Raw genomic sequence first — 26,692 nt, forward strand, 5'->3', positions numbered from 1 at the left:
CCAATGATAAACTTTTAACAAGTGCTCTAAGAATAGGGAGGTCAGGGGCCCATGGGAACAAATTCTAAATTTCCTTGGCATGCTTGATCTTTCCAGACAGAAACTCAAGGTGGGCTGAGTCATCCCAGGGACACAGTCTTAGGCTGCTAGAAGCCAAGGTCAAGTCTCTTAGTGCAGGGGTTTGGATGAAGTCATTCACGACAAGTTTTTGCAGTTCTCAATATGGAGCAGAGACAAGCCGGCCCTCTGTGTCCCATCGGAATCCTTGACCCACAGAATCGGTGAGCACGAGAAAGTGGTGGCTGTTCTTACACCACTACATTTGGGAGTAGCTGGGGATGCAGTAATAGTATTGGGTTGGCCAAAAAGTTCATGTGGTTTGTTTTTCCATAAAATAAAAGACACATTTTTCATATTCACCAATAACTTTATTGATTTGGATATTTTTAGTATGTTGGCTATCTTCCATGTGCTATAACATTGATCTCAATTAATGTCTTGATTTGATCGCTGTCAACTTCAACTGGTCTACCCAACTGTGGAGCATCTTCCAGCGAGAAAACTCGAGCACAAAGCTTCACAAACCACTTTTGACACATTCAATCAGTCACAGCATCTTCTACATACACTGCACAAATCTTTTTTTGCATTTCAGTTGCATTTTTACCTTTCTCGAAACAATAAAGCATAAATGCCAAAAATGTCCTATATTTTCTTCCATCTTCAATATTAAAATGGCTACACAAAAATTCACCAATTTTGATGTTTTTATTTTTAAGTGCATGCTGATATGACAGCTGTCACAATACAATCTAACAAAATTGCTCTGAATGACATTAGAGACAACTAAGCACTACTAGATCCATCTTATGGAAGAAGCTGATGAACTTTTCAGCCAACCCAATAACTGGGACATTGCAGTTCATCTCCCCTGGTCGGAGCAGCTCCCTAGCCCCTGCGTCTGACTAGTGTGACAAGCCAGGCAATGAAAGCCTTGGGTGGATTGTTCATTCTATCCTCAAAGTCATGGTGTGAGACATCCTCAGCAACTGGCGGCTCTGGGTTCCGAGTGGAAATGTACAACTCTTTTCCTTGGCACTCTGCTCATACATTGGATCCAGGATCGTGCAGCGTGGTGGGATCGGGGCGCAGTGGAAAACGCAAGTCAGCAGCCATGAGCCCTTTCCTGACTGTGCCAAGAATTACTGCGTTAGCAAATGGACAGCCTTCAGGAGGGACTGCAGCGAGGAACTGCGCAGCGGGGGGACGGAGGGTGACGTCAGTGGGATGCTGGACAGATCCGGCTCTTTCTCAGGGCACATCACGTTCCCAAACACTTTAATTACAACAGGGTCACTTGAATGCTCAGGTGCCTATAATGAATGGTTCATTACTAGCTATGATGGTTACATCAGCTCTGCATGTTCATTCTAGATGGTTTCCTAATTTCAGTTTCTACCTAGACTAAGCTTCCTCCTCTCAGTTGCTAAAAGAACTTTAGCTGTTTTTCTTAGATCCTTAACCTGGCATGAATGAATGTAATCGACCCATTTTCTTTGAGCACATATCATGTATGAAGCAGTGGACAAAGTTCTGGAACTAGAAATACCCAACGATATCTTCCCTCTCCTCAGAGAATTGAGTCCAGAGGAACGGCAAGTTGGTATTGTTAGCAGGTGCTTCCCAGCCTGGGGTTAAGAATGCAATGTTAGTGATGGTTAAGAGTTGGTTTTTCCCTGTTCCTGTTCCCGTTCCCTCCTGCTCTGAGGGAATTACAGTCCCTGCAAATTCCTCTCCAAGGTTTCTGGGAGCAACAAGAGACCAACTTCTGGGGACTGGTGCTCTTGAGGCCCTTCCTGCAGGCAGCATCTTCCTGGCCTCCATAGCTGGCTGTGGGCATGTTTTCCAGTTGCTCTAGGAGCCAAAGAGGAAGCTGTATAGTGACGGTGCCAGGGGCACCATCATGGCTGCCATCTGGGCGCTGTTGCCTGATGTGGGCCTCCAGCTGGGCTGTGCTCCCTGGTCCCTTATACTTCCTTGGCTCCCAGCACCACATCTCATCATTGTGGAGGCTGCAGGCACCATCACTGAGGACACCTAGGCCTGGCACCATCCCAACAAGTTGGAGATGGGGTGAGCCAGGCTCTACCTCTAAAGGGAGGCGCCCGCAGGCTGTCCAGTGAGGCAGCAGGCAATGCCTGGTAGGGCAGTGGCGGATAAGGCAGGAACACCCTCTTAGTGACTTTCATGTTTTCCCTTTACCCTGCTTGCTCCAAGTCCTTGTCCTCTTCATCCTCTCCCTGTCCTCCTCCCCCTCCTCCCTTCTTCGTCATTCCTCTCCCTCCCTCTCTGTCTCTCCCTCTCCCTATCTCCCTTGCTCTGACCCCTGAATCCCTTCCCTCTTGAGCCTGACCCCTGAAGGTGTGGAAAAGGATGGGAAAGCCCTTTTCCATTTGCATCTGAGATATGCTCCCCAAGCCAGCTTCACCATTACTAAAGCTGCTATTTTAATCTGGCTAATTATGTCTATTGTTTGGTTAGAAACATCACTTGGAGGTTTATTCCAATCCTCCAACATGTCACTTTTTCCCTTTGCTTGCTTTGGTTCATGGCCTCTGGCTCTCGGGTTTGGAGACCTGGGCCCCCAGGGGCTGGTCCAAGACTCTTTTGGAGTTGTCATCCCTCCTTTCCAACATTAAGATGCTTTTACCAAGCTGATGTGTTTTGAATCCTGATATATCATTTTTCCTCTTCAGTCCTTTTCTGAGGTCTGAATTTTGGGCTGAGCTGAGTTTTACCAATGCCAGAACCCTGCTCCTCATTCCAAGATGATCCTTGTTCTGCTGCAGTTTCTCAACTTCAGGAGCTCTGACATGTTGAGCCAGCTGACTCTCTGTCATGGGGAGGAGCCATCTGCAGGATGTTATCGGCGTCCCTGGCCTCTACCCACTAGATGTCAGAAGCACTCCCTCCACCCCCACCAGTTGTAAAGCCGAAAATGTCTCCAGGGGGACAAAAATCACCTTTAAGAACCCCTCTAGAGGAAAGTGGACAAGGTAAAGAAGGAGCAGAGAAGGGCCGCGACTTTCTGGCAGGGAAAGTATGGGCTTCCTCAGGAAGCAGCACTTGAGCTGAGCTCTATAGAACGTGATTTACTGAGTAGTCACAGAGAGGAGTTCCGAAGGTACCATCAGGGAGGTGTCCATGATCCTCTGTGGTGTCTTCTTGACTGAAAACACATTTTCTACCATAATCTGTGCCCCCCCCCACATTCTAGGAATCACCTGCTGAAGATACCTGGTGCTCCCTGCCTTAACGCTTTTAAACATCCCCGTGAGCGGGCTCCATGTCCGTATGTCCAAATTCTACCTTTGCTTGTTGCTCGGGCTGTGCATTGCACTACCTTTGAAAAGATTAGATTTCCAAAACAAATTCCTCTAGATGCGGGTTGCTTTTTCTTAAGTACCATGTCCATAATTTGGATGAGGCGTAGGTAATGCTGAATACACTGGATCAGGTATTGTGGAGAATTTTAGGCATCACTTCAGGTTATCACGTGGTAGATTGTCAGGTGTTGCATAATCCTTCATGAGGAGAGACCTACGTTCTCTACCTTACCTGGGTTGTGACTCATCTGGTAACAAACAGATCTAGGAGGGAAGTAGGAGGGAATCTGCAAGGAGTATGGGAAAATTTGACAGCATCCTTCTCCATGATGCTAACCTCCAGGATACCAGTGGTGGGGGGTGGGATCTCGCAGCAGGGGTAAATGAATCACATAAAAACATTGCTGAGTTGGCCATTTATTGATGCCACACATCGGCAGGCTATGATTACAGTCTGGTTTTAAATACTGAGGAGCCCAGCAGGGCGCCCCTTGAGGCTGGGGCTGGCAAAGCAGCACAGAGATGCAGGGAGGCAATGCATCGGGCCATTACATCACACAACCATTTTGAAGGACAGTGATAGGTAGAATTGTGCTTCCCAACCATGTTTAAAAAAATGATATAACTTAAACTAATAATAATAATGCTAATAACATCAATAATATTTGAATTAGCAATACAAAAACCAGGAGTAGCATCCAACATGTTGGCCGAGTTGTAGCACCAGGCAGTTCACGTCACGTGTTCTCTCTCTTGAAAGCGAGTCGCTGTGTGGTGGGCACCAGGTACGCTGTCCCAGGACTTCACCTTAGAGTCGGCAGGGAGGGGGCGGAGACCCACGGTCTCCGGGGTAGCAATGTGTAGCTTCCAGAGTTTAGAGGACTTTGGCCAATTGATTGGGAAATTATGATCTGAGAGAATATGAACCCCTCAGGTTGCATTTCAGAAACTTGATGAAGCTTACTAAAACATTCAGTAAATGTCTGACAGAATCACTTTGGGATGACTCTGCCAATTGGGTGTCAGGAGATAAGATGGAGGTTCGCTCTTGTTTCAGAAAGCCCATCATAAAACAAGTCATTCCTACAAAGAGGCCATGGTCCGCATCGCCAAATGATTTCTTGTTTCACTGTTTAGTCTCTTGAAATATTGTTTCCTCACGGTGTTGAAGTCGGTTTTGTGTTCAAGAATTAAACTGGGCCACCACCTTTCAGAGAAGAGCTAACTCTACCACTGTGAATGCCAATGCAAACCTAACTGGGTTTGAGGGCCGTCAGGTATTTGAGCACCAGGCCCCGGGGCAGCCCTGTGGGGTTCACAGGGGACAGGTGTCCAGTGTCTCTTCCTACACTTCTCAGCTGCTTGTTCAAGCTGGGAAGGAAGGAAGGGAGGAAGGAAGGAAGGAAGGACATGGATGAAATAAACCAGCAATGTCACATCACATTGGTCTCTGTGAGCATCAAAGAATTGGTGAGGACACCATCTGTGTTCTTGCCTCTGGGGTCCCTGATAGTCTAAGGCCCCTCTCTTATTATAAGCACAGAGACATGTCAGAACCTGGATGACCCAAGGCTGAGTGGTTGTCAAGGCAACAACCACATCAGCCAGCTCTGACAGCAAGTGCTGTCTTTATCCTGGGGTGGAGACAGACAGATGCCACGTGGCAACTGTCTCACAACACAGCCTCAATACGGGAAGTGAATGTCTATGATTAGGGGCCATTACTCTGCCTTTGAGAAACGGGAGAAAGGCCTAAAATAAAGCACCTGGCCAGGCTCTCCCTACCTTTCTACCATCTTGACCACATGGGACATAAATAACATTTTGTGTATTGGGAAATCCAGCCTAGTTACATTTGTTGAGGTCAGTAGGAAGCCAAGTTTGTTCCTGAGTTTTGTAAGACTGGTCACATCAGGTCTCCGATGACACGCATGACCTTATGCTAGTACAGTACCAGGTTAAATCCATCCGGTTTACTAAATTAACACCCCCCCCCCCCCGAAAGCCTACACTGCACTTCAGGGACAGTCTCTGCGAACTGCCTCATTAGAAATAAATCAGGTTCTCCTACACTCACATCACTAACAATTGAAGCGTCTTCTCTCTAAAACTATTATTTCACAAGAGATCGTCATTGCCAGCAATGTTTATATCAGAAGACAGAGAATACAAGACTGTAATTATTATCTAGAAATACATTTCCTGGCTTTAGGTAAATATTTCCACTTTCCTCCTGTTTCTGGTCTATCCTGAATTGCATCCCAACCCCAGTGTTCTGTGTTCCATGGAAACTTATCACAACAATATACACTAATGGCTTGAAAAAGATAAAAAGCACATAACATAACCATTTTAAGCTTCTGGTATCCAAGCAATGGACCTGGCATTGGCCAGCAACACCATTCATCACACATGTAAGAGAAGATGCCTGTGGACTTCCCCACGTCCACATGTACTTACACGTTCATTTTAGCTCTGCCCCCATCTAGATACGAGCACCGTGTTTCAATAGCACCACTCTGCCGAACGGATAGATAATTCAAGATATGGGCTTGGCTCTCTGTGATGAATATTAGCTGTACCTGTGTATGAGTCTGCAGACGTGCTGCCCGTCACACAGAGGCCACATCCCTGCCTTCCCTTCGGTCGAGAGCTGGTTCTGGGGGCTTCTTCACCCGCCCACCCTCTCCCTCTGGGTTCAGTTCATGTAAATGCCGCGCCCCCCTCCACCCCAAACTAGGACATTCGCCTTTAATTTGAGACTGGAGCCTACTCTGACTCCTGTTGACCGGTGGGAACACCCGGGAGAAGGCTTCTCACTCTCACTGCAGCTCTGTGGGTTCCCCCTGACTTGCCTATTTCTCCCAAACAAAAGGCCCTTAAAAGTAACTGCTGGTGCACGGAGGGGTAGTTCATCTTTACCTCACTTTTGAGCAGTTTTTCTCCAGGCTAGAAATTTGTACTAGGTTCTTGTGTTTAATACAGCTTACCTGGGTCTTTGAAATATTTTAATCTGGAGCATCCTTCTTCTAGCTGGGGTGGGCGGTGCAGCCGGGGACCAGGCTCTTGCAGCTGCTGTGAGTAAACCCCTAGTGGTGAAAGACGGTTCACCCTGAGCTGATGATGCGGGCAAGGAGTAGGTTGAGGAGGGAAAGGCTCTTCTGCCAAGGGAAGGAACTGTCCCGGGAAAGTGGGAGGAATAAAGGCCCACGTTCCCTTTCTTATATGAGTCTAGTTGACCCTTGAACAAGGCAGGGGTTAGGGGTGCCAAACCCCATGCAGTCAAAAATCCACATATTTAGCTTTTGACCCCCCCCCAATGTAAGTTTCCCTTGGGAGCTGTGGGGTATTGGTTCCAGGACTGCCCCTCCCCCCACCACACAGATACCGAAATTCGTGGATGCTCCAGTGCCCTACATAAAGTGGCACAGATCGGCGCATAGAGTCTAACCCACATCCACGAGCCCCCAGCTGCAGGTGGAAAACAGTACAAGTCTTAGTTGAAAAAAATCTGTGTGTGAGTGCACCCATGCAGTTCAAACCCGTGCTGTTCAAGGGTCAACTGTTCTTTTCATTTGCTTTTTAAGAATTTCCATAGAAATTATCCTCAGCTCAGAAATGTCTTCTGTATAACCTGAATCCCTTAGCTTTGCTAAATCCTGTAATTTCTGCCTGCTTCCTCTGCCCAGAGACGGGGTCTGCAGGGATCAGGGACAGACTGAGGGTGCAGCCGGCACTTTCTCTTCCTCCCTAGTTGAATACTGGGTGAAGAAAGGGGTCCTCCGCCTGGATGAATTAAGGAACGTTCCTAAGAGCTCTCCCACGGTATTTTTTAAACAGCAGCCATCCCCAGCAGAGGTGGGTGGGGAGGATGATTCAACCAAGGTCAACTAAGAAACTTTGTTCCTTGGATAAGTGCAGCTCTGTTTCCTGATACTTTTGAGGTAGTCTGGGAAAAATCTGGTATCTTCCTTTTTCTCTTTGAAGGGTGAAAAAAAGACTTTTCACAGAATTGCCTAATTTAGCACCTTTCCCAGGAGCTGAGCCCAGGAGATGCCTCATTCTCCTGGCTATCAGGGAGCAGCAAGTGTGACAGACCCACCCTAATGCAAGGGACATTGTGTGGCTAACGGAACACAGTGGACTTTGTTTTGTTAGGACCCCAAGTGGGACCTGAAATGCATAGAGCCAAACCTCCAAGAGGTGGCCCCTGGGGTTGGAAGAGGTCACAGTCAGCAGGCTGCAGCAGTCTAGGGTGGCGGTGGCTTCCTCCTGGACTCAGGACGCATTGGGGCTTTTGAGCGACTGTGGCTTTCTCGGCCTTTGGGTGTGGACGGCGTGCGTCTGGGAGCACGACAGGCAGCACTGAGCCCGCACGGTGGGCACAGAACATTTCTGCATGGTTTTCAGGGTCTGGCAGAAACTGGCTGATAGGTTATCTTTGGTGCAAAGCACATCTGTGGGAGAAAAAAGTTAAGGAAATACCAAAGGTTATCCTTTGTAAGTGAATGAGCATGACTTCTATTAATAATGGAAGACTTTATATGGCTACCAAGAGAGGTTCCATAACAATCCATAATAACAGTGGCCGTCCACTGAACCTGTTATGTATCAGGCACCATGCAAAGAGTTTGTGTTAAACTGAACTATCAGTGATGATTCTTCATGCCCCTGTGGCAGTGTCCAACATTCTACCTTGCCACAGTCCCCGGGTGGGTCATAAATGCTGCTCTACTTCTGCGTTTCGGGTTCAGTTCTGTGACTCGCGTTGGGCAATGGGACGTTAGTAGACATGATCCCTGTGGGGCTTTGGGATGTGCAGAAGGATGACCTGCCCAAAAGGAAAACTGAGGCTCAGAAAGTCAAATAACTTGCCAAGGTCACATAGATAGACAGATGCTTCTATTTGCCTTGTTATGTGATTCCAAAGCTGGGTTCTTTCCACCTCTGAGGAGTTACAGCACGTGAAGAGTGGAAGGGAGACCCGACTTGGCATTCTGGCTCAGACATCACCCCACTGTGTAATCACAAACATGCCACGTAACCTCTCCAGGCTGCATCTGAGCACACTTCCAGTGACGAAGGCGACCATGTAGCATTCAGTAGGGATGCTTTTAGAAAGTGAATGCTGACTGTAACAGTAGACAACAGTCATGCTCCACCACTCAGATCTCCCTCCTTCTATGTGTCCTCTCACCCCCACATTAAGTCCCAGTGTCCCCATTCTTTAGCCTCTAACACCCAGAGACTCTGGCCCTTTTGGAGGACTCCCCACAGCCTACTGAAGCTGCTCTATCTCTGCATGCAAAGAGCCTTAAAGGCCTGCAAAGTTACTTCCCCTGGGCTACCCATTGGCCAATGCCTGAAGAGCATGACAGTCCAGCTCCCTGGCTTCAGGAGCAGATTACTGAGACATAACTTATACCCTGGAGCTCCCCTGGGGGGGCCAGGTGGAAGCCTGGACTGTGCCTGGGATGGCAGCCTGGCTGTGCTTGCTCTTTCTTCTGTCTTGCTTCCCCTATTCCCTTAATGGGCTTCTCAGGAGGTTTTTCTAAATGAGTCCCTTGCACACACATTTGCTTCTCAGAGTCTGTTTCTGTGGAACCTAAGACAGTGTGCTAGACTGATAGCAAAGGCATTCAGTACTGGATTGGGTTTCTGAGAAAGGATGGAGTGTCTCTGAGAAGTCTTTGACAAGTGATTCTCATCTGTGTGCAATGGCATCGGTGTGAATGCACTTTCAGAAAACTCGGAGAATTAGAGTCAAACCTCACCAGGTCAGACAGCTTCCTCCCAGGGACGCTAGCTAGCCCCTTCAGCATTAAGACTCCCGGCTCAGTAAAAGGGACTGACTACAGCTACCCAGAAATCGAGTCACACAGGACCCCTTATTTGTGAAAAGCTCCCCTCGCCCCTGAGCAAAGCCATTCACTCACCAGCACTCTTCCTGCAGGCCTGCTGGTTGCATTTTTGGAATTCGGGAGGTCTGGGTTCATGATCACACAGGCATTGGTCTTGATCTTCGGTTTTATCATCCTCCAAGGAAACACAGCGGACAGTCCTCTTCTGAAAGCCACCTCCGCAGGAAGCAGTGCACTGGAAGAGAGGGGTGCATGGAGAAAGTCAGAATTCTTCCCCAGACTCAGCCAGGAGCTCCAGCAGAACGCCTCTAACTCACTGTGGTCAAGTGGGGAAACGTCTCGATTATCGGAAACCTTGCTGGAGTCAGAGAATAAAGGCACTAATCATTTGGAGATGTGAATTTAGGAAGAGTCTATGTTATAGATTGTGTGGACTCAATTTGGTTTAATTTACTGTTGTCTCTGTAGAATGCATACAGAGGTTGAATTACAAGTAAAATGGAAAAAAAAAAATTCCTATCTGGACCCTGGAGCTTCAGTAATGCAGTTTCTCTGAACTCATTTTGATCTGGGGCTGGACAGCAGTTGTGAGGAAAGAGAACAGAGCTCCAAAGAAAGCCAAGAGTAGGATAAAAAGGGAAGTGGGAGAGGCAAACCCTGGTGGAAAGGAGAGAGAATCTGGATGGGCCTAGCGGGACCGTGTGGCCTCCAGCCACTCTAACAGACAAGGTCCCACTGACGGTCACGACGTGGCCGCCTGCAAGCAGCTGGCCTGTGAAGGCAGCTCGGACAAGATGATTCCTGGGGATGCCAGAAAATGTGTCTGGATGTACCATGTATATGTATGCATTTGAAAATTCTGTGTATTGTGGTAAAATATATAAAATAGACATTGAGCCATTTTAAAGTACACAGTTCAGTGCCTTCAGCACATTCATGTTGCTGTCATTACCACCATCCTCCTCTAGGACGGGAACCCTGTGCCCATTAAACAATAATGTCTCCTCTCCCGCCTGCCCAGCCCTGCCCCCAGACTCTGGAAAGCACCGTCCTATGTTTTGTGTCTATGAATCTGACTGCGGCAGGTACCTCCCATAAGTGGAATCATGCAATATTTGTCCTGTGTGACTTGTTTATTTCAACAAGCGTTATGGTCTTCAGGGTTTTTCCATGTTGTAATATGTGCCAGGATTCCTTTTTTAAGGTGGAATATACCCCATTGCCTGTGTGTGCCACACTTTGTTTATCCATCCACGGATGGACACGTGGGTTGCCTCCACCTTTTGGCTGTTGTGAACCACATATACTTTTGCGATTTACATTCTATTTCAAGTTTTATTACTTCTAGCATCACATTTCTTATACGATCAAAATCTCCCAGAGGGCAGGAGCCAGTCCCTCTTTTATTGTCCTGCATGGCAATTGGGTTACGTCTTAAATACAGCCTGACGTTCAATAAATCCTCATTGATTGATTGGCCAAAAAAGACTGCTGCATGGCGAATTCTGGAAAAATCAATAGGCCCAAATCATACCAAGCATAGTTTCCAACCACAACTATGTGAAACTAGAAATTCCCTTCAAGAATAAGGCTGGAAAATCACAAATATATGGAGATTAAACAACATGCTACTGAAAAATTATTGTGTTAAAGAAATAAGAGGTCAGAAGATCCATAGACCCAAATGAAAATAAAAATACAGCACACCAAAGTTTTTTGGATACAGTGAAAGGGGTAATAAGAGGAAAGTCAAGGGCATTACAGGCCTGCCTCAAGAAACAAGAAAAATCCCAATAAACAGTCTAACATTATACCTAAGGAACTGCAAAAAGAAGAACAAATGAAGCCCAAAGTTAGTAGAAGAAAGGAAACCATAAAAGGCAGAGTGGAAATAAATGAAATAGAGAACAAAAATAGAAAAAATTAATGAAACAACAGCTGGTTCTTTGAAATAATTAAACTGACAACCTCTGGCTAGGCACACGGAGGAGAGGAGAGAGAACACTCAAATGAAATCAGAAATGAAAGAGAAGTTAGACAGGACATCACAGGAGTACAAAGGTTTATACAAGAAGACTATAAAAGGCTTAATTCTACCAGATTTGATGACATAAAAGGACAACTTCTTAGAAATATACAACCTCCCTACAGTGAGTTATGAAGAAGTTGAAAACCTAAGAAGACTGATGACTAGTAAAGATATTAAAATAGTAATCAAAGTTCTCCAAAAAACCCCCTGAAGTCTAGGACCAGATGGCTTCACTGGTGAATTCTAACAAACATCCAACGAAAGTTCAATACCAATCCCTGTTAACCTCTTCCAAAATTTTGAAAAGGAAGGAATACTTACAACTCAACTTTCAAGGCCAACATTATCCTGATACCAAAAAGAGGCAAAGACAATATACAGAAAAGAAAATTACAGGTAGCCAGTTTCTCTGATAAACATAGACACAAAATCCTAAACAAAATACTAGCAAATCCAATACAACAACACATTAAAAGGATCACATATCATGATCAAGTGGGGTTCACTCCACAAACGCAAGATTGGTCTGATGTGCACAGATGCGTGTGACACCAGGTTAACAAGACAAAGACGGTAATCACAGGAGCGTATCAATAGATGCAAAAAAGCACTTGACAAGACACACTATCCATGTGAGGTAAGAATGCTCAATAATGTGGATATTAAAGAAAAGTACCTCAATGGAATAAATATATATGACAAGCCCTCAGCTACCATCATCCTTGATGGTGTAAAACTGAAAGCTTTCCCTCCAAGATCAGAAAGAACGCAAGGATGCTGCTCTCAACACTTATTCAACATAGTACTGGAAGTCCTAGCTGGAGAAATTAAGCAAGAAAAAGAAATAAAGGCATTCAAACTGGGAATGTAGAAGTAAAACTGTCACTATGTGCAGATGGCATAATTCTACATATATTAAATCCGAAAGTCTCCACCCCCTCCCAAACTATTAGAAACAATGAGCAAATACAGTAAAGTTGCAGGATACAAAATCAATATACAAAGACTTGTGTTTACATATACTAACAACAAAATATCAGAAAGACAAATGAAGAAAGCGATCCTATTTATAATTATAAAAAAAAGACTAAAATACCTAGGAATAAAGTTAACAAAGGAGGTGAAGGAACTGTACACTGAAAACTATAAGACATTGTTAAAAGAAATTAAATAAGACACTGAAAAATGGAAAAATATTCCATGCTCACTGATTAGAAGAATTAATATGGTTAAAACTGCCATATTACCTAAAGCAATATAAAGATTTAATAAAATCACTATCAAAATTCCAATGGGATTTTTCACAGAAATAAAACAAGAATCCTCAAATTTGTATGGAGCCAAAAAAGACCCCCAATAGCCAAAACAATCCTGAGAAAAAAAGAACAAAGCCAGAGGTTTCACATTCCCTGATTTCAAACTATATTACCAAGCTACAGTAATAAAAACAGTATGGTGTTGACAGAAAAACAGACACAGAGACTAATGGGACAGAATTGAGAATTAGGTAATAAACTCACACTTACATAGGCAACTAATTTCTGACAAAGAAGCCAAAAGCACAAAATAGGGAAAGTAAAGTCTCTTCAACAAATGGTGCTGGGAAAACTAGAAAGTTACATGCAAAAGAAAGGAATGAGCCTGCTACCTGACACCACACACAAAAGTTAACTGAAAATGGATTAAATACTTGAACAAATAACACACACAAAAGAAAACATAGGAACTGAAGTTTGGACCTTGATCTTGAGGGTTTTTTGTGAACTTAACCCTAAAGACAAGGAAAAGTAAAAGCAAAAATAAATGAATGGAATTATGTCAAACTAAAAAGCTTCTGCAGAGCAAAAGAAATGATTAACAAAGCAAAAAAGCAACCAAATTGGAGAAGATATCTGGAAATGATACTTCCAATAAAGGGCTAATATCCAAAATATATAAAGAACTCATATAACTCAACAAAAAACAATCTGATTAAAAATGGGCAGAGGACCTAAATAGATGCTTATCCAAGGAATACACACAGATGGCCAACAGAGAGGTGAAAAGATGCCCAACATCACTAGTTACAAGGGAAATGAAAATCACAATCACAAGAGATACCGCCTCACACCTGCTAGAGTGGCTGTTATCAATAAGACAGGTGTTGGAGAGGACATGGTGGAAAGGGAGCCCTGGTGCACTGCTGGGGAAAATGTAAATTGGTGCAACCTCTATGGAAAATAGTGTGGAGGTTCCTCAAAAAATTAATAATAGAGCTACCATAGGACTCTGCAGTCCCTCTTCTTGCTATCCATCTAAAAAATCTGAAAATACGTATTCATAAAGATACAGGTACCCCTATGTTCATCGCAGAATTATTTACAATACCCAAGACGTGGAAACAAGCTAGGTGTCCTCTGACAGAGGACCCGGTAGAGGGGATGTGGCGCATACGTACAGTGGAGAACTGCTCAGCCAAAATAAAACGAAGTGCTGCCATTTGCAACAACACGGAGGGAGCTCAAGGATGTGCTAAGTTAGAGGGAAAGGACAAGGACTGTATGAGTTCATTTAGGTGCTGGGTGGAAACCAAAAGTAACACAGGAAAAACAAACTATACATACAGACAACAGAGGCTACCGGGGGGAAGGGTGGGGGAGACGAAGAGGGTAATGGGGTCAGGCATACGGTGGTGGAAGGAGACTACACGTGGGGTGGGGAGCCCACAACAGAGTGTACAAATGTCATATTATAAAGTTGTGTCCCTGAAATTCATTTAAAGTTCTTAACCAATATTACTCCAATACATTTAATAAAAAAAGAAAAATAATATGTTCCAGGTAAAAAAGGCACATGTATGAGAAGAATGATCAGTGAAAATAACAATACAATAAAAGCCAAAAGAAAATATAGTACATGCCAGTACCTGAACTCTTCATGGGAGTGCTGGGGCACCTATACAGCTGTGAACAATGAAACCTGCTAAGAAGAATATAGCGACCTCAAAATATCTGGGGGACAATATCTGGCAAAGTACTGCACTGGCCTTTGTTATAACCATCAAAATACACCGACATAAGAACAAGCTACTTTCAAAACTACTTATAGTTGAGGGGGTCAGTATATCAGGGCCTCTGGGCCCCTTTCCCAGCTGGACACTTGACCTTTCCCAGTTGAGATGGTAACCAACTTCATGGAAGCACGGCCCATTGGGCCGTACCTCGTGCCCAAATGGTGTGCCTCTCACCTCCCGACTGGGCTTTCTTGCTGCCAGTGAGACATGCCACACAGTATCACCTGCCCACACGAGACTAGCCCAGGACGATGAGGGTACTAGTACTGGCCGTCTGAGGGGAGGCCAGTGCTGGGAGACAGAAGCCAGTAGACTTCTCTCTCCCTGCCCCTGGACAAACTGCCCTAAGAGGCAGTGAGTGGTTCATGCAACTTGTATTGACATAAGACCTTCTAGAACGAGTAATCAACTGCTCCTGATACCAAGAATGGTCAGGCTGCTAATGTACCATCACGTGTCTGATCCTCCCCTTCCCTGCCTCCTCCCCGCCCCCTTTTTTAATCACAACTGCTTCCCCGGTATTGTATTTCCTAATAAAGGGATCAATTTTGCCTCAAGTTTTGATTTTCTAGACTATCCAGGATAAGGCAAGTTATAGTGATGGCTGAATCTCATGCAAGAATTTTATTAATTTTAATACTTTTATCAATAAACTGGTAGTTTTATTTATATAATAAATGAACTCTAATAATAAATCTTTCCCTCATTTATAGTTTAATTATTTTACCTGTCTCTCCATCACACTGGCTGTTCGCCTGTCAAATTAACCTGTGGACAACGAGAGACCCGGAACTCACTAAGTCAGGCTTGGCCTCAAACTTCAGGGTGCTTGCAATTCCCATTTGCTCTGAAAGTCAGAGGCTCTAAGATGTTCTGGCCCCAAATTGCCCTTCCTTAGGCTTTGCACCTCTGGGAAAATTTTGGTATTCGATCTTTTATCTTTTGAAAGTCTTTGGTCTTTTTCTCTTTTGAACCCAAGACAGTAAACTTGACCACCGTGTCAGCTATGAGTGAATTTCAGCAGACTCAGGGGTCTATCGGACAGTGGGAGAGAACTGGAACTAGAACAGACAGAAACACACTGTGAATCCACGGATACGTTGAACACTTACAATGAATATACACATTACTTTTGAAATCAAAAGGAAACAAATACTTTTTTAAAAGACTAAGTTGAAGAGCACATAGCTGACTCTTACCGGGTCCCAGGTCCCAGTGGCCCAGTGACAGCAGGCGTGCCCGTTGCAGGGTGCAGTGGACACGGGCTTCTTCATGGGATCGCAGAGGCCCCTCGGACAAGCCACTGCTCTCTCCTGCACTCCGCCTCCACAGGACCTGGAGCACTGACACAGGACAGGGACGAGGTCAGGAAAAACTCACAGGGAGACGTCTGCAGTGATGAGGGAAGGGTTTTGAACCATCGTGTTTGTGGTCAGTGCCCAGCGTTACAAGGACGCTGGCACCTGCACTGGAACCTGCAGCAGCCGTTTTGGCTCCCTTACCATGCACGGCCACTCAGCTGTTTCAGATGACAGTGGGGACAGAAATAAAGAGAAGGGAGGAGGCTGACAAAGGACATTCTGAGGACAGGAGCAGGAGAAAAAAGCAGAAGATGCCAAAGAGTTCAACGTCAAATAACAGGTCAAACAGAAGGAATCCTGCTCAAAAATCTAATTGAGTCATCATCCCAGGATGGCCATTGTTGTTTGTGTTTCGCCTTCTGGCACCAGAGTCTGGAAACCAAAATGTAAAATAGAGACTTCTTTATGATGAGCTCTGACAGCCTAAGTGGGGAGCACACATTTGCAATGCAATTTTGTTCCTTTCCTGTTACAATGGGATTCAGCCTTCCTTTCCCATAACATAAAGCTGAGAATTAAATTGTCTGTATTCGGAATGGGGAAACTGGCAGGTTTGCCCAGGGCTCTGATGCAAAGCTCACAAAATCAATCTGAAATGACAAGTTGGGTTCCCGAAGGGGCTCGATGCTAAAATGTGGCAGGTTTTTGCTCACTAAAATCATGTTTAAGATATATCGTCTCATCTTCCTGAAGTTTCTAGGAGGAAATTAAATAATTCACCAAAAAGTTTTGAAAGGCATGTTGAGTACTTTGAAAAAGCTCAGTGCTTTGAGAAATCTCAATTAGGGCACGGTAACAGCAACCACCACAAAACGACTATGTTGTCAACACCGTGCCCATCAATCGGGTACCACAGGAAATGGAAATGATGCACAATTAACCCTTTATGCTCAATAAAAAGTCAACCTGTTGCTTTCACAACATTCCAACTTTGAGAGTCAGCTGGACTTTTTTCCCATTTATTCACTCTGTTTTTAATTACATGAGGAGAGGAATCCCATAATCGGGACCCTTGGGTATACCTAACATGTACAGACAGATTTGGGACCGCCTGGTGAGTCCTCTCCAGGAAAAAGAGATGAAGAAGATATAAACCAGTGGTCCTTGAAGAGTGGTCTCCAGATCAGCAGCTCCAGCAGCTTCTGGATACTTGTTAGAAATGCAAATTTTAAAGCCCCACCCTAGGCCCCTGAATAGGAGACTCTGGTGGGGGGCGGGGCAGTCCAGACACCTGTGTGGTAACAAACCCTCTAGGTGATTCTGAGGCAAGAAAGTTTGAGACCCGCTGGAGAGCAGACATTCTTCCCACAGCTGAGAGGCATCTTTCACGCAACAGTCTGTGCTGGCTCCATGCACTGAAGGGGCCCGTGGCATCCCCATGTGGCAGGAGACACTGCGTGTAGACAGAGCAGCATCGTGGGGGCTCAGGGAAAGCGCCTCAACATGTTAGTGCCCCGACAGCTCCAAGGATACACCCAACTGGCCTTTGCATTTTCCGTCTCCACTGCTCGGGGCCTCAGAGGGAAGACTTCCAACGTTATGGTTTGCTCGGAACAGAGAAGTGTACAAAGGAGGGTGGTAGGAGGCCTTCCGGGAACACTGTTCCAAGAACAGGCTCGTGACCGGGGCTCGCAGGAGCTGCTGAGGAAGTATAAAGGATACCTCTTTTGCATAACCATAACTGCTCATCTTTGGGAACCCACAAATGCCATTTCCCTGACAAGGCAATCGAAGCTCCTCTGCAAACTCCAGGGTTCTGGAAGCCATCATCAGGCTCAGCGAACACGAGCGCTCGGAGGCCTAAGCCCAGAGCATGGGACAGCAGGTACTTCATGTTCTGCAGAGCTGGGCAAGAAGGAGGAGAAAGAGGGGACAGGGGTGGCTGCTGCCCCAGGAAACACCAGCTATTGGCCCAGAGGTTTAGAAATTGGTGTGGCTATTTGGCCCAGTAGGCACTTGGTAGCTTTAGGTGACTCAGTCTTCCACAGTGTGACCCGAACTCCACATCCTACAGTTGTTTTTGCTGCCTTTCCCTCCCTGGCCCATGGTAGCTTCCTCCAAAACTGTTCTTCATTCACTCTTTTTCCGCAGCCCGCTCTTTGCTCAGTGCCCACTGGGCTAAGGCCTGCAGCAGAAAGAGTACAGGCACTGGAATCTGCCTTAGGCCTGAATCAGTACTCCCCCAATTTACTTTCATATGTGCGAACTCAGGTAAGTCTCAGTCTTCACCATAAAATGGAGTTAACGACGCCTCCGATCCAGGCTGCTGTGAGAGTTAAACCAGGTACTGCAGGTAAAACGCCTAGCTCTCGGACACCCTCAAGATATGCTGGGTTCTTTTGTTCTCTTTTTCCCACCATGCACGGAGGTATTGGGGACTAGTATTTTTATCTCCTGAGACAGTTGCCTATTGGCAGGTTAGATCATCACACTTTACCAAAGAATGGTGACCTTGTTTTCATGGGTTGGGGCAGGACAAAGACCCAGCAGGCTCTGGGCCCTCACAAAACAGAGGACATGGACCCAAACAAATGCACACACAGACACACACACACACGCTTTTTATCTGTGCAACGGTCTGGGCATTTCACTGGGAGGCGGGACCTGTACTAGACTGAGTGTGGAGAGGATCTGTTTCCCCAGCCGGATTACAAAGCCTACAAGAGGCATGGGAGGCTCTGATGTAAATGGCTGTCATCAAAGTGGTCCATGTACATCTCCCGACGAGGAACCCCAACTCCCCTGCACCTCCCTGGGGAGACTCAGTCCTTAATGAAGACACTGACTGGTCCCAGTGGAAACCACAGGACACAGTCTTCAAGTTGTTGACCGGCTCAGCCTCCCCCGGTGTTGGGTCCCTGAGTGGAGGCCAGTTGGTGGCAGGACACAGGCCAGGCCTCCCCCGGTGACACACACACAGACATGCACACTGGCCGGGCTGTGCTGACAGTGGGCTGTGGACTGTACCTGGCTCCAGGGCTCCACCCGCCAGTCCTCGCAGGGCTGCGGGTTACAGCTCTTGCTCAGAGGGGGAGGAAGGCCGGCCAGGGACTGGCAGTGGAACGGCCTCAGGCTCCTGTGGTCCCGGCTCTCCTCACACTGAACCTCCCGGACCTGGAAGCCGCCGCTGCAGTTCCTGGAACACTGTGTGGGGAGCAAGAGGAAAGGGGAGACCTGAGTCCCTGGAGGTTCCACAGAGCCCTGGGACTTGCAGTCACGAGGAGGCTTGGCTTTCTGTCAAGGGAAGTGTTCTCCCTCACACGCTGCAGAGAAGGGGTCCCTCAAGCTGCTCCCAGAGACCGAGCTCCCTGAGTGTTAAAAACGGAGGTGTGGGAGGGTGAGGGTCCGCTGTCTGAGAGAACTGGGCGGGTGTCCCATTCTTCACTCACTGGTCACAAGCACTTGGGCAAGTCACAGACACGTTCTGAGCCTCAGATGTCTTGTCGGTAAAGTGGGGTCACAACTGCTCCCTCCTGGGGCTGTCGTGAAGACTACAGACCCCGGGGTGGGGGTCCCTGCTGGCACAGTGTCTGTCTCAGTGGGCAGCGGTTCCCTCTGATGTCTGTCTTCATTCTAGGTGACCAGACTGTCCACAAGGGGACCCTCTCTGACAAGCCACATCCACATCCCCCTCCAACTCCTGCCACAAACCTGCCTCTCAGGGACTCTGAAGGAAAGATAGGCTATGCTTTCTCCAGTGAAGGGTCTGTGCTGAGAGACGTAAATTGAGTAACTGCTCAGGGATTTGACTCGCCAAACTGAGCAAACCCTGTCCTTGTCCCCAACCCCATCCTCCCTCATACAGGTGCCGTCACAGAGTTTTCTCAGCACACGCCCCCTGAAAGCCGTGACAGAGGCCCTCCTCAGTACCCCTCTTCCCAGGTGCCCACTTCTGGGTGGCAGCCCCTTCACCCCGCTCTGTCTCAGTAAAGGGCGTGGTCCATCTGCGGCTGGTAACTCCCTTCAGGTCATAATAAACATGGACAAACCACAGTCCCCTACAATCAGAGTTTGCTGGCCTATTCCGGACTACTCCCATTTGCTGTCTGACCTCTTGGACTTTGGAAGTGACTCCGTCCCCCGTCTAAATATCTGATGACCACTTGAGCCTCTAAGACTTGGTCTCCAGTCTGTTCAGAATGTTACTACCTGCCGATGCCCTTCAGCTTGTCCTGCTGCCGCATCCTCGTCTCTCCTGGCCAGTCCGGGCCTGGCCTGTCTGGTCACTGCCCACACTCAGATGGGGACCTGAGGCAGGTGAGGTAGAGGCAGACTCCTGTGCTTCTCTGTTATGTCCTGAATGTTCCTCCTGCACTTCACCCACCAGCCACTGCTCTCCCTTTAGGCCTGGGCTTCAGTGTCACCCACCCTGCCCCCGCAACCCCAGAGAAGCCTTGCTTGAATACCCTGAATACCTCGAACACCTAAGGAAGCTTTCCCTCTTATTTACCTCAGATCCTTCCAGTTTCTGTTGCAGGGACAGGAATTGTGGAACAAACTGACTTATTGTGTCCCTCCTTCTGCTAGACTCTCACTGCCATGAAGTTGGAACCCTACCTGCCCCGGTCACCAACGTGTCCCAAGCACTTAGCACGGTGCCGGGAGCAGCAGAAAGGGTCCGTACAAACCTCACACAGACCTCCGGAATGAAGGTATGAACTCCGAGGGAAGGGCAGCCAGCGGGGCTGCCAGCGGGCTACAGAGGTGTGCGATTACCGCAGGGATGTAGGACACCTTCCCTTACCCTCTTAACCCTTTCAGCCACCACTTCATTGCAGTCTTGGTCGAGAAAATGCAGCCCTCCCAAAGGGGGCCCATGGCTGCAAGGGACAATTTCATGAGGCCTCCTCTCTACTGAGTAAAAAATCACACTTTCTGGCCATGGTGGACTAGTCATAATTGTAGGGTTGTAGTTGGGAAAAAAAATGCCTCATAACCTTTCAGTAGAGGTAGATCCCAAGACACCACCCCCTCTCCTTCTGCCACCAGACAAGACGGCACCAAAGCACCTGGCTTCAGTCCTTGGGCTGCAACAAGGCAAGGTGTGGGCCAGGGCAATAGGGGGGCAGGCTGATGCTCTAATGTTTCCATACACCCGCGGGGGTAGCCTCTCAGAAAGCAGCAGCACTTGAAAGACAGCCCTCCCCCCTCAAACAATTAGGGACTTCATTTTCCTGCTGTGCTGTAAGTACACAGAGAAAAAATCAACTGCCAACTTAAAATCAGCCACAAAAGAAATGAGGAAGCAGGCTCATAATTTCCACACAAAGCAGCCATTTGTCTGGCAAACAGACTGCTGGGAAGTAGCACATGGTTCAGACAAGAACGCTCTTCACTAGGAAGAGGATATTTTATAAGACTTAAGTATAAAAGGGGGTTTTATTTTCTTATGTTCTATAATCTGACATTCTTCAATTTCAAAATAGCATTACCCTTTTGTAAAGAGGGGGTTCCGGTTCAATGAAAAATGGAGTGTGTTAATATGCTGAACTAAGTAATAAGGGAAGACACGCACTAAAGCTATGACTTTTCTATTCCACTTTCAAAAAGTCCTTTGATTCAGTCAGCACGAGGGTGGGGGCAGGACATTAAATCGCTCCACTCCGGACACTGTTTTACCTTTGTGTGCTGAAGGCCAATTGTTAATACTGATTTCCTCGTTGCCCTACAGGAGGGTCATTTGTATTCACGTTTCCTAACCTGTGGGCCAGACTGAGGACAGGAGCCAGACTAATGGGAGCAGAGAGCCTGGCTCACGGCGCTGTTGTGACCAAACAGGTCTAATCATTTTCCAGCTACCGCATCAGTTTGTTTAACTGAGAGCGACTGCAAACCAGACGGAGGGAGAATGAAAACACCCCTAGCATACAGCAGCCACTGGCAGACATAAACAGGAACCACAGTGATTTCTCCCGTGTTGTTTTTGACATATGAAATGCACACAGCACCTTCGGAAGAGTATAGTGACATTAAGGAACGTCGGATCGGGAGAGCAGGAGGCTGCACGCAGTTATGACCCTGACACCAACAGGCTGCATAACTGTGGACCAATCACTTCCCTGAGCTCTGTCTCCCCATTGGTATTAGGAGGAGGATAAGGCAGAGGGTTAACCTGTTCTGACACTCTGGAGTGGTGTAAGTGTATGGGATCACTAGACTTGTACTCTGTTTTGATTTAAGAATACTCTCCTGCTCTCCAAGTTGCATGCCAAATACTAAGCCAGGTTACAGAAAGAATTCTTTTCTGCTCCTTTCCTTATGCTAAACAGATTCCTAAAACCCTTAAGATCAAATAACGCATTCCAAAAATTCTATGTTGAACAGCACCAAAATTCATCATTCCATCCGTTCCCCGCAAACCTCCCCCGCCCCCCGGCCCAGTTCCTTCCTCCCAGTTGTCGGGCACTTGTTATATTCCAGGCTCGGAATCCCAATCTAGCAGCAGGGAAAAGTTTCATAAATGAGCAGAAGTAATAAAGGGTTTATGTCATAAGTTGTCCACGATCTAGTGAGGGCACAACGGAGGACGTGGTCAATTTCCCTGACAAGGTCAGAAAAGGCTTGAATAAAGGACCCAAGGCTTGAGCTGAATTATATGAGCAGATGCCCATCAGCTGGCAAAACAGGGTGGGAGACATTCAAGGTGGACAGAACCGCACACACAGAAGCACGGTGCTACGGAATGACAAGGCTTGTTCAGGAACAGCGAGTTGATCAGAATGTGAGAGCAGAAGGTGGGATGGGCCGAGATCGAGAGCGGTGGAGCCATCGTGGGGGGCCATCTGGTCTGGACATCTGCCCTCAACTAGAGGGTTCTTGGGTTCATGCTTCCTGGGGCCCCAAAGGCTTCTATTCAATTGGAATTCCTCTTTAGGGATCCCTTAATCTGAAGCCCTCAGGGGTATCAAGACAGAACGATAGTTCAGACATACAACAAATTATATCAAGAGTAAAATAAATGCAGTGATTCTCCGTATACGACCCACCTTCCTGCTGCTCAACTCTTGCTTTCTGCGGACGGAAGCTCCCCTATAGCCTGCAATTCTGTCTTGACTTTTGCACATTGGACTTTATGTTCCTGGGAACATGTTATGTATAAAAGCTGGGGACTGTTTGTATTTAGTAAGACAATGGCTCTTTTCCTATTTAATTCAGTTGTAAAAATTCACATCTAAAACGATGTAGCTCTGTCATCAACAACCTGTAAAATCCAATAAACATGGAGACAAGAAGGAGAATCAGACAGAAAGACTAGCAATATGTGCAAACATATTAGCAAGCACATGAAACCCAAGGTCATAAGGAAAAGCTGCCACTATCTCTATTTTCCAGCAAAGCGACAGAAAACAAAGTCAACCGCCACTAAAATAAAGTTGCAACACTACCGAGGTGGGAAGACAGAACACTCCAAGAGAAAAATGTAAACGTATTTCTAATTCATGTCAGAAATAATCAAGATCTCTTAGCTTTAACCGTGAAAAGGGCAGAACTCATTCTCAGAAAGATAATAAACAGACTGTCGAGCCACCAGTTTAAAAAACTTCAGAAGGTGCAGGCAAAACGTGCCAGGGGGGCGTGCGGGAGCTGTGAGCGACACGCAGCTTTGGCGTCAAACCGACCGAGGGGTTTTCAAGCTCGGCTGTGTCACTTAGTGCACTTCTGCCACCACAGGGATCGCAGGTCCCATACAAATGTTAGTTCTGAGTTGCCACGTGTCTTACAGCTGAGGCGCGTGTTTATCGTGTGGTCTCCCTTTCTTTCCGAAAAGCTGTAATTAAATTGACGACTCATCCCCCAGGCAATGGTTTCTTAAGCTGAGAGTATTTACAACCAGCTTTGTGATCAAGTGTTAGTGATATAAACACTCCAAGCTTTCGTTTCCTCAAAACAAAAGGAATTAATTGTGAAGAATGTTCTGTGGTAGGTGAAAATTCAATTGTTTATCTACAGATCCCATGTAAGGCTGGGTGCACGGTGGTATTTGGCAAATGCCAGCGCCCAAGGTAGGTCAAGTCCTCTGAAGTTCACAGACACTTTGAGCACCTTGTCTGCTTAGGACTGGGGAGGACGCCTGCTTGAGCCAGTCACTCGGCTGACAGGACTTACTCCACTGTCGCCTGTCCACAGGCCTTCTGCCCCCGGAAGCCAGAGGTTAGGAAACATGTGATAGCCTGTCCTGATCTTTATGGAGAGCTCGGTTTGCCCAGGGTTCACCTGAACAGTCTTTACCACTCACAGAGTTGTTTCAACTCTCTCTCTGGATCCTTCTAACAACCCTGTGAGGTAAGCAGAGGCACTACTCTCCACTTCATTTTTCAGAGGTGAGTAAACTAAAGCTCCTAAGGGGTTAGATGAGTGGACCAGTGTCACACGCTGGTCAGTGACCAAGTTGGGAGTGGGGGGCGCCAACCCAGATGTGTCAGATCCCCAGCCCAGTGCTGCTTCTAGGATTCGATTCTGCAGAACTACTTTTTCCCAAGTCTGTCTCTGGGACAAACCTGAGGACTATGACCTTGAGTTGGTTCTGGACCCATTAATGCATCAAGAGGAACAAGCCATTCTGAAAAAACTACTTCTGTTCCTTGAAAAGCTAGAGATGCGAGTGTGAGGTCTCACTCTTGTGTCACATAAGAGAAAACGTCCACAGCGGTTGGAGCAGGCTTTTCAGCAAGGCCCCGAGTGGTGCCAGAGATACAAGCCAGTAAAACAACTACACCTCAGACTGAAGTGGAGAGCTACTGGGGGTGGGGGGGGTGTAACCTGCAGTCCCCAGGGGCGATGCTGGTGGGTGCCCGTGAGGCACAGCCTGCCCTGTCATCCTATGAGAATTAAAGTGTCCCTGGATCTGGGGTAGAGGTCGGTGGGATAATGCAGAAGGTTCAAGGCAAAATTAGAATTCTTCCCTCTGAGAAAGTATCTGTAAAAAGGCAAATGTGTGCCCTGGTTGGTGTGGCTCAGTTGGTTGGAGAATTGTCCCATAAACCAAAAGGTTGCAGGTTCAGTCCCTGGTCAGGGCATGTACAGGAGGCAACTGATTAGTGTTTCTCTCTCCTATTGATGTTTCTCTCTCTCTCTCTCTCTCTCTCTCTCTCTCTCTCTCTCTCTCTCATCAGTGAACATATCCTCAAGTGAGGATTAGAAAAAAAACTTTTTTTAAAGCAAACTTGTCAACTTGGAAGAATCTAAACCCTTTGGATATTTACGGCAAAACTAGGGGTCCGCTTTCCTACTCTAGGTTTTGGAGGTTTGCCCCTGAGTGAGCTTCCAACTCCTGATGGGAGTGAAACTAAAAAGGCCCTTGAACTTTTCCTATGCATGATGCCCACTTCAGAAGTCCCTATGACCTGGTTAGTGACGTGGGAGTCGAAACAGAGTCTCTCCTCATCATCAAAAGTTAAGGTAAAATCTAAACCAACATTCCCAGGAAACAAAGAGTCATGTATGCAATATCCATAATGAGAGTCAGAAAAAAACAAACGTTGGTGCAATTGACTATTAGTAGTTAAACAGTATCCCCGACATGAGGTTTGTCTATTATCCTGGAAAAAGAAAAGAGAGAGACATTTTCTTTATTGATAGGACTGGGTAACGTGGAGGATTAGATTCCAGCTGTGGTGCTGACCACACTCTGGCAGAACCTGATGGCGAGTCACATCTTCTACAGAACCACCAGGGGTGCTGTAGGGGTTAATAGTACCTGCCACCCTCCCAGCCACAAGGGAGAGGAGACCAGAGACCCAGGGAAGGGATGCAGGGGCTGAGCAGGGCTTTCTGTAGGGGGTCGGGCCCCAGAGAAGGGCTTCCAGGCCTCCCACTCAGGGTTTTACACCAGCTAGAATTCCTAGGATTTTAACTGAAGCAACCTCTGCAAAGCATGAGTTATTTCACGCATCTGCCTCATTAGGGGCCATGTCATTTCCACAGAAAGAATTAGTGCCGGTGATGGCAAAGTGGGCTGTCAGGACTTGCTCAGAGATAGAAGAGGTGTCTGGAGATTTTTCTGGGTATTGAAGAGAACTTATAGCCAGGCATTTAGTCCATGTTGGCCCCTGCGTTTGTTATGCTTTGGCAGAGAAAGAAACAAGAACCAGCATTCATCCCTGAAAGAACAATGGTGCGCAAACAGAGAAAGGGAGGTTGGCGGGATGGAGGTGGGTGTGTGGGGGGTGGACAAAGAAAAGCCCAGTAATTTTCTCAGGGACTCGTCCCACTTCCCCTCTCCTCCCAAAGATCAGAGCCCCGCTCTGGGAAATGCAGCCTAGAGTAGATACACGACATCCTACCCTCTGTCTGCCATGCAAGGCCACCACAGGAACCAGAGATGTCCTGGGAGACACCTCGCAGCGCTGCATGTCGGAAGACATGAGCTCTCCCTATATGAGGACTCCAGCCCCGCCAAACTTCTGGGTAGCTCCTTCTCCCTTCTGTGTCAAGGCTGTGCAGGGAAACTGGCTGCCCAGAGAGAAGACAGGGGCCTGATGGGCATCCTAGGGTTGGGCTTGCTTGGCAAACGGGTGTATGCATGCTCCCACCTCTGAGCTGCCTCCTGCCAGGTGGCTCTCAACCCACCACTGACCAGAGTCTTACAGCCTGGGTGAATCCCCCAGGGGCAGGCTCCGCCCCATCCAGGGTGACAGACCTGCTGGTCCTTGTTAGTGCCCCAAAGCACCAAGGCTAGCTAATCCTAAAAGCCAACACAGCCTTTATAGGAACTTTGCAGACAGCACAAAGAAATGAGTAACCACAGCCTGATTAGCAAGGACAATAAAATCACAGAAAAAGATTGGTACAGGAAATACACTTTAAAGACCAAATTCTTCTTTTTTTTTAAAGTTTTTAAAAAATTTTTATTGTTATTCAATTACAGTTATATGCCTTTTCTCCCCATCCCTCCACCCCACCCCAGCTGAACCCACCTCCCTCCCCCACCTCCACCCTTCCCCTTGGTTTTGTCCATGTGTCCTTTATAGTATGGCTCAGATTTCTTTTTATTCTGAGTCTGG

General features: G+C 47.0%; 1 protein-coding gene across 1 annotated transcript in view; it reads right to left on the bottom strand.

The window, feature by feature from the left end:
* Positions 1 to 3,807: 3,807 nt before the first annotated feature.
* Positions 3,808 to 26,692, bottom strand: part of ADAMTS12 (ADAM metallopeptidase with thrombospondin type 1 motif 12) — a 208,465-nt gene continuing 185,580 nt past the window's right edge. The window contains exons 21-24 of the mRNA XM_024578563.3: positions 18,657 to 18,833; positions 15,528 to 15,671; positions 9,323 to 9,482; positions 3,808 to 7,843 (exon numbers count right to left, since the gene is read on the bottom strand). Of these exons, the coding sequence (XP_024434331.3) occupies positions 7,665 to 7,843; positions 9,323 to 9,482; positions 15,528 to 15,671; positions 18,657 to 18,833 (660 nt within the window). The 3' untranslated portion in view covers positions 3,808 to 7,664. The remainder of the gene's footprint in view (positions 7,844 to 9,322; positions 9,483 to 15,527; positions 15,672 to 18,656; positions 18,834 to 26,692) is intronic.

The sequence above is a fragment of the Desmodus rotundus genome, chromosome 1, assembly GCF_022682495.2.
Source record: "Desmodus rotundus isolate HL8 chromosome 1, HLdesRot8A.1, whole genome shotgun sequence".
NCBI classification, from domain to species: Eukaryota; Metazoa; Chordata; class Mammalia; order Chiroptera; family Phyllostomidae; genus Desmodus; species Desmodus rotundus.